This window comes from Ursus maritimus, unplaced genomic scaffold (assembly GCF_017311325.1).
Source record: "Ursus maritimus isolate PB19 unplaced genomic scaffold, ASM1731132v1 scaffold_22, whole genome shotgun sequence".
Taxonomy (NCBI): domain Eukaryota; kingdom Metazoa; phylum Chordata; class Mammalia; order Carnivora; family Ursidae; genus Ursus; species Ursus maritimus.
The window spans coordinates 47,386,438-47,394,914 of NW_024424675.1; the positions used below are offsets into that span (position 1 = coordinate 47,386,438).

The 8,477-nt window shown below is 58.1% G+C and overlaps 1 protein-coding gene across 1 annotated transcript in view; it reads right to left on the minus strand.

Annotated features, from left to right (window-relative positions):
• Positions 1-5,310: 5,310 nt before the first annotated feature.
• CHRNA4 (cholinergic receptor nicotinic alpha 4 subunit) overlaps positions 5,311-8,477 on the minus strand; it is a 16,545-nt gene continuing 13,378 nt past the window's right edge. Inside the window, exons 6-7 of the mRNA XM_040637878.1 lie at positions 8,476-8,477; positions 5,311-5,590 (exon numbers count right to left, since the gene is read on the minus strand). The exon at positions 8,476-8,477 is cut by the window's right edge and continues 111 nt beyond it. Of these exons, the coding sequence (XP_040493812.1) occupies positions 5,311-5,590; positions 8,476-8,477 (282 nt within the window). The remainder of the gene's footprint in view (positions 5,591-8,475) is intronic.

An 8,477-nucleotide genomic window follows, 5' to 3' on the forward strand; every position in this document is an offset into this window, starting at 1 on the left:
CCATCCCTTGGCTGTGCCCCACACTCACTCACCTAGAAACCTCACCAGCTGTGGGTCTGGGGCCGTACCTGCTGTGGCCTGTCGACACCACATCATGTTCTAGATACTAGGAAGGGTTTGGGGTGGGCCTCCTGCCGAAGCCAACAAAGCCTTCCAAGGTGACATTTGAGAAGAGACAGAAACAAGAGGGAGTGGAAGACAGTAGAAGGCTCTAGCAGGGACACAGCACGTGGGAGACCTGGACCATGGTCCACCCAGAAATGGCAGGACACTGTAGGGGCTGGAGCGGCGAGGACAGAAAGCTGAGCCTAGGCCCAGGGGCAGGGTCCGCCCCACCAGACCTCGGGCAGCACAGTGGGGTGGGGTCTGGACGTTGACTTTGGAGGCCACTGGGGCTTCTGAGCCGAGAACTGATGGGACCTGGTGTCTGTTTTACACCATCTGTGGGTGAGACCTCAGGTACCAAGTGGTGTCAGGGACCTCATCCGTTGTCCTCTGAGACGGAGGGGGTGAGGGCAGGTGGAGATGGCTGCTGGCGGGAGGCTGAGCCCTGGGGTGGGAGGGCAGGTTCCAGGTGCCCACTAGCAGCCAAGGGCAGAAGGGGTTGATGGGTCTGGAGCTCATGGGACAGAAGTGTGGGGCCCACCATCTCAGAGTGAGTGGAAGCCATGGGGCTGGCTCTCTGGCTGTGACGGCAGGCCAGGCTCGGCCCAGGCGGACACCGTCAGAGGGGGGCGGGGGGAGGCACCTGCCCCGGGTTGTTCTGTCAGGGAGGCAGGGGAGGGAGCTGCCATCCAGCATGAGAGCCCAGGCAGGAGGGGGCACCGGCTGCCCCCACCCTGCCCGCCCCAATCTGCAGCGGCCCCGCCTGCCACCTCTGACCCTGCTGGTGGGCTGGACAGACAGCAACCCTGCCGTCCCCCTCCCGACCTTCACCTGTGGCTGATTGCACGTGTCCCCATGAGGCCACAGCAGCACCCAAACCCTCCACACGTGCCCACACACACGCACCTGCGTGCCCACACACACGCACGCGCACACGCGTGCACACACATTGCTACACACGCACGGGCAGACACACATGCGTGTGCCCAAATGTACACCCGCCCCACACGCGTTCACATGCAGCGCCACCATCGGGTCCGGGAGACGACGTAACGGAACACGAGGCATCGGGAGCGAGCACCTGAGCTGGGCAGACAGCACAGCCTCCCCAGACCAACACAGATGCACGTCCTCTTCAGCCATTAACCTAAAAACCACAACACCTTCAAAGAGGGAGGGATGGACAGTAGTAACAGGAAGCCAGAATTAACAGGAGCGAAGAAAAGACCATCGGAAGCCCCGTGGGGAAGACACAAAAGAAGGAAGAATCAGTCTTAGGGTTCAAGGTCGAATATGCAGCAGGTCCATTTGTTCGATTTTTCCTAGCAGAGTATGCCAATATTATCATAATAAATATCCTTAAAACCATTCTATTTTTCGGAGCGTTCCACAGCCCCTACACACCAGAACTATATACTGTTAACTTCACTGTAAAAACCCTGTTCCCAACAATCTCCTTATGAATCCGAGCACCCTACCCACGATTCCGATATGATCAACTAATACACCTATTATGAAAAAATTTCCTACCACTTACGCTAGCCCTATGCATATGACACGTAACTGTACCCATCCTTACAGCAAGCGTCCCTCCCCAAACATAAGAAACATGTCTGATAAAAGAATGACTTTGATAGAGTAAATAATAGAGGGTTAAGTCCTCTTATTTCTAGAATTATAGGAATCAATCCTAATCTTAAGAATTCAGAAATCTTCGTGCTATCTAATTACACCACATTCTAAAGTAAGGTCAGCTAAACAAGCTATCGGGCTCATGCCCCGAAAATGTTGGTTTATCCCCTTCCTGTACTAATAAAACCTCCCATCCTCGTTGTTATTATGTCTACTATCATCTTAGGAACTATAATTGTACTATTCAGCTCCCACTGATTTATAATCCGAATTGGCTTTGAAATAAATATACTAGCAATCATCCCAATTCTGATAAAAAAAAAATTCAATCCACGAGCCATAGAAACTTCCACAAAATATTTTCTAACACAAGCCACCGCATCCATACCCCTAATACCGGGCATTATCATCAACCACTATACTCAGAACCCTCAACCGTAGTCACTGCTGCCCTGACAATAAAACTTGGCCTATCACCTTTCCACTCCCGAATCCCTCCCTCTGACCCCCCCTCCCCTCTAAAAAAAACCGTTAGATTCTTTAATGCAGAACATGACGAAGATAATGGAAATATTCCTTAGGAGTCAGCTCAATGTCAGAAGACAGGGAGAAATAACCCAAAGTGTTGAAGAAAACATACTCAAATTTTACATCCAGTGGAATTATCACTGAAATCAACGGGGTAGAAACATGTTCTGAGAATCCACGAAGTCTCAGAAGGGGCAACAAGATTCTCTTTGGCAATCCATTTGGGGGGGGGGTTCTGCAGAAAGGGGAGAATAACCAGAAATTAGACCCAATACATGGGAAACCCCACAGTCACTGAAAGACGTCATGAAATTTGCTACCGACTGAATAACGAAGTCCTCCACACAGAGAAATCACTACAATTCTAGATCCTTCCATGGTGGCTGGTGTGTGGGAGGGCAGGTCCCTGAGGCAACCAAAGCGCTTGCTTTATTGGGCCGTGGGCGGCATGACATCGATGCATTAAACTCTTCCAACGTACAGACCTTGGCCGTAAGTTGGGAGCCGCCATGTATAACCTTCAAGATCAGCCAGCTAGGTCAAGTTTTCTTGTATGGGAGGAGATGGAACACGTAAACAGAAAAACAAGAGAAATGCTTAAACATATCCCAATGTAGCAGAAATTACAATACGTATAAGTGAGTTTAACTCATCAAAAGATGAGCTCCCCAAACTGCGTTGAAAGGCGAGACCCAGCTTTCTGCCTCTAGCCAGGACGGAGCAGCCGGGACGGACCGAGAACCACCCAGACCAGGACAACGCATGAGGCGCTGCCGTGGGCGTTCCGATGCAGAAGGACTGTGCTTCCTACAAACGGTGCAGAGACAGCTGGAGGTTTGAGTCAAAGCATGGACCCCCGCCCTCGTCTCACAGCACGCACAAATGTTATAAACTGAAACATAGGGGCCCCTGGGGGGCTCAGTCGGTGAAGCATCTGCCTTCAGCTCAGGCCATGATCTCGGGGTCCTGGGATCAAGCCCCGTGTCGGGCTCCCTGCTCAGCGGGGGTCGGCTTCTCCCTCTGCCGCTCATCCCGCTGGTGCTTTCTCTCCCTCTCTCTCCCTCTCTCTCTCTCTCATGCTCATTCTCCCTCTCTCAAATAAATAAATAAAATCTTAAAAAAACCTGAAACATTAAAGCTAAAACAAAACTTTCTGGAAGGAAATACAGACGTACATACGACCTCGGGATGAGCAGATTTCTTAGGAAGGGTCCATATGCAATAACCATAGGAGGGAACAGTAACACATCGCACTTTATCGAAATTAAAAGCTTTTCTTCAAGACACCATTAAGAAAATGAAAAACACAGTCACAGACGGGAAGAAATATTAACAACTCATTAAAAGAAAGCAATAAGTAATGAGAAAACATTTCAACACTTCATGAACGAGGCACGCGGTTGGCCAGCGAGCCCACACCAGGTGTCGCCGAGGGCGGCCGCAGGGGCGCGGGGCCGCACGGTCGCCAAGTTTCTCAGCTCCTTACAAAGACAGAAGCAACAGTCTCCGGCGGCCCCGAAATTCTAGGTATTTGCCCCCAAAGAAATGAAAGCATTTCCACAAAAGCCTCATGTGTGAGGGTGCGAAGCCGCATCTCCGTGACAGCGCCAAACGGGAACAACACAAACGTCCGTCAGCGCGTCAGTCAATGGCGGGCTGTTCTCGGACACGAGCGGCCAACGCACGCTGAACCGAAGAGGCCACCGCAAAGGCTATCTCCCATTTCCGCGGGGTTCTAGAACACGCAAAGTCTCTATAGCCATGGCGGTCGTGGCGGTGGTTTCCTGGGGAGTGCAACGGCGTCCTGGGGTGATGGAAATGCTCGTCTCTCGACTGGGGTGGTAACCACACGTCGTCCGCATCGTAAGCAGTGACATGAGTCAGGTTAGCGATTAAAGGGGGAAACACCTCCCAAAGGAGCCTCAACGGCTATGCTGTTGTCAGGAAAAGTCGACTTCAAACCACGGAACACAGCCAGAGACGAAGGGGCCGTTACGTAAGGGTGAGCAGGGCCGTTCGGCAGGAGGACCACGGCCCCAGAGCTGCGGGATAGACGGGGCAGAAGCTGACAGCCGGAAGGAGAAGCGGACAAACCCGCAGCGGGCCTCGGCGACACCCGCACCTGCTCGGGAATCGGGAGGGAGAGGAGACAGAAAGCCACAGTCTGCAGCGCCCAGAGCACACCTCTCCCCTGACTTGACCTGGCCGGCATTTCTAGAACGTTCCCCACAGCAAGCCACACCTCCCTATTGAGCGTATGGGGAACATCGGCTGAGATCAACCATACACTGGGCCCCACAGCGTCATGAATGTAAAATCAAACTGTCTGCAGTGGGATTAAATCAGAAGCCCACACTGAACCGTGGGAAGCTGGCGAAGGACAGGAATGCGCATTCACGCGGCAGGCGAGGAACATATGGTAAGAACCCAGCCTCGCTACCGCGCTGCAGAAATGCTGCTGACAGCACGGCGAGACCCCACTGTCCCCGCCAGACCGGCGCAGACGAGAAGCCTCGGCGTGCAGGGGGGCAAGGAGGCAAAGGGGTGCAACGGCGTCACCAGATGTCCAGTCCGACCGCAGCTCACACGGCGCGTGCACGCCCTTCCCACCTCGGAGCCGCCGCTCCTAGCGGTATGACCAACAGAAATGCACAAACGCACCAAAACACGCCCAAAGATGTTCACAGCAGAATTACGTGTAACAGCCCCAAACTGGGAGCAGCCCCAACGTCCAGCAGCAGGGGACGGTAAAGGCTGGCGTAGCTGCACTCAGAACCCAGCGGAACAGCTGGGGCTCGCTGACCGCGGCTGTGCGTAGCAAATGGATGGAGTGGACACAGGCTGAGGAAAGGAAGCCGGCGCGAGCACCACTGTGCTCCCGTCTGTGAAATCCAAGAACAGGCAAGACCGGCGGACAGCCGGGGCGGGGGTGCGGCACGGCCGGTCCGGGCAGGAAAGCGGGTCAAGCCCTGCCCCTGGTTGTGCACCCGTGGGTCAGGCAGATGTCCCGACACGCCAGCAGGGTGCTGAGGATGGCCCCCGCCGTCATCCGCTGACCCCCAGGCTGACCCCCGGGCCCGGGTGTCGTGCGGTCCGACGGCAGGACCACCGTCGGGGTGAGCGGTTGCTGCTGTAGAAACGCACCGGGACCACGAACCTGTCCTGTGAGGGCTCAGGCGGGAGCCGTTTCTGCTTTGTGGGCCACGAGGTCCCCGTGGAACCTCCAGGCCTGCCGCCATGGGCCACACGCAGCAGGGTGTGGCCAAGTGCTGTGGCTGGCGTGGCCTGCTGCCCCAGGTGTCGTCGAGGGTGGGAAATGCCGGACCTAAACACGTTTGTGGTGGGAAAGCAGAGGTGCGCGGTCACTCTGGGGACCCGGGCGCCGGCCAGCTCCCGTGACAGAGCGCATGACGACAGCACTCCGGGCCCGTCTCCGCTCGTACAGGGGACCAGGCAAGGCCACAGAGAGGCCAGTGCCGTTGAAAGGAGGCTCTATTACTTTATTTCCATGCTGTGCCCCCAGGGCCACAAGGCAGGGTGAGGGGAAGGCCCAGGCCACAGCCTTTCCTGGGGCTTCCAAGGCAGGGCAGGGCGGACGACTCAGGACTGGCTGGTTTGGAGCGCGGGGCTGCCCCTGGCCCCTGGCCCTGGGTGAGTGAGGCGGGGGATAGTGTTTCGGGGTGGGGGAGAGCTGGGCACGCAGGTGGTGGGGCCCGGCCGCAGGAGGGACAGGCGGCACACGCCTGGCACGCTCCAGACAAATGGTCGCCACTCCCGGGAACCCGCTAGCCCTGGGGGCCGTCCCTCCCCAGGCCTGTGAGGCCCCCAAGATGTCCTAACATCACAAGATACCGACCATAAAAACACGGTTAACACGACAGGAAACGAGGACACGCATCACACAAAGACCTCACAGGGCTCATGGCAGCTCAGAACCACCAGGGACGGGGAGCAAAGGCCGTGGACAGTGACCCAGGACGCAGCGTGCTTTCGTTCACGCACACGGAGAACGCCACTCGGCAGCTTCTGTTACAAGTTCACGGACAGACACTAGACCACGAGGGGCCTCGCCCCGGCTGGACCGCACCGCAGGGCTCCGCCCTCGCCACCACAGTGGGCCGGCGGGCTTTCAGGGGACCACGGCGTCCCGTGTGTGCAACAGCGTCCTGGGTCCTCAGTGTCTCACTCCGCCAGACTCACAGGAGGGCTGAAAATCATGCCCTTTGTCGCGTGGAGAGTTTGCCTCAGTGGAAAACACAGCCCTGGAGGCAAACACAACACGATTGTAACTGTGGCTCAGCTGGTGAGATGGGAACGTGGCGCTGAGTTTTCCTGGATTTTCTGACATGGTTTTTTGAGTCTCAAAAAAGCACAACAAAAACCTAAAACAAGAAAGGGGCAGGCGAGAATCTCCGTGCCAGCAGCTCCGTGGTCTCTCCCGACCCAGAAAAGAACATCCGCGGCCGGGCCCAGTGCCAGGGACCCTCCCCGCGGCCACCGCACGTCTGCACCCGCTTATGTAAGGACTGAAATCCGTGTCCCGGCCCCTCTGTGGGGCCTGGGGCCTCCCGCCCGCCACGTGGGCATGGCTGCCCAGATGGCATCCCACGAGGCAGGTGGGGCAACAACGCCGGGACTTAGACCCTGGGGTCTCTGCACCCCGCTCCTGGGCTCAAGGACCTTCCAGGTCCCAGTCGGGTCCGGTGTCACTGGTGCCCCAGGGACAGGGAGGGCAAGGGTGTGGCTGCGGCCCTGGGGCTCATGCGGCCCAGCGTGGCTGCCGCCGGGGATCTGCGGTCGGGCCTGGCAGCAGCAAGGCCCCTCGGATGCTTGGTCACCGTCCGCTCCCTCTCCTGACCCAGGCACCTCGCAGGCAGGGAGGCGGGCTCTAGGGCCAGCTCCCACCTGCCATTCAGCTCCCCTGAAGTAAGGGGGTCAGAGGAGGTGGGATTTGACCATCGGTAGGGGGCACAGTTTCCTTTGTCCTCTCTGAAGGTTGTCCTTACCCCTCCCATGGCACTCGGGGCCTAAGGGCTCCGAAGAATCAGGGAGAGCCAAGGGGCAGCTCTTGCCGCCCCCACGCCACCCCCAGGGGTACTACTGGGGCTGCCTTGCAGAGGAGGACACCAGGTCCCCCGGGCTGTGCTGGCTCCAGGAGGACAAGCCCAAGGGAGGCCCATGGGGGTCTCCCCCACCCCATGACCTTTCTCAGGGGCCCCAGCCCCAGGGACTGCACTCCCGAGGGCCCCAGAGTCAGCCCGGCTGACCTCAGGGACCCCTCACCATGGCTACCACGTCTGTGCTTCAGGGAGGGTGTCTCAAGGGGCTGTGTGCAGAGGGGAATCCACAGGAGGTCGGGGAGAGCCCGGACAAGGGCCCCAGATGCCCTGGTCTGGACACTGCCCCGGGGCCTTCCCAAACTACCAGTGCCCACTGGGACCCTGGCTGCATCACTGGGCCCCTGCAAATGCTTGCCCAGGACCCCAGGACCCCAGGAAGGCAGGCGCCCGCACTCCCTGGAGTGAAGGGTGCCCTCACCATGGGGCACCGTCCCTAGACTCCCCTTCACGCAGGCGCCGGCCCAACACCGTTCCTCAAAGCCCCTCAGGCACGAGACTTGCCCTGACACTAATTTACCTGGAATAAAACAAGACAAGAAAATCCCTGCTTGGACCCACCCCTCACAAATGAGATCTGAGAGTCTGCTGCCCGGCCTCTGTGGCGTCCAAGCGAGCCCGCCTGAGGAGGCATCCACCATCCCACAGGGACCAGGGGCACGTGGGGCTGGGAGGGGCCGGGGGGCGTGGCCCTGGGACAGGTGGGACTGCTGGGCTGCTGGCTGAGGGGTCAGATGCACGTCCCGGGCAGGAAGCCAATGTGCCGCCATGCTCCAGATAAACTTTAATAAGATGTGGGTAGTGACCCCACCCTCCAGACAAGAATAGGCGTTTACCCGCAGCCCTTTCCGGCCCGGCCCCCCCCCCCCGCAGGTCTCAGCAGGACTGAGCCAACACCGGCTTCCCCAGGGACAGTGGCCCTTCCCAAGGCCATCTTGCAGTTCACAGAATATGGGAGGACGATTTGGCGAATGGCGTGACCCCACAGAATGCAGGAGTCCCGGACGGCCAGGCACAGACCCCCGGCGAGTAGTCCGCAGACGTCGCGGGGGTCCTTCGGGTGCCCGGCCCCGCCCCGCTATATCATGCCGGCCA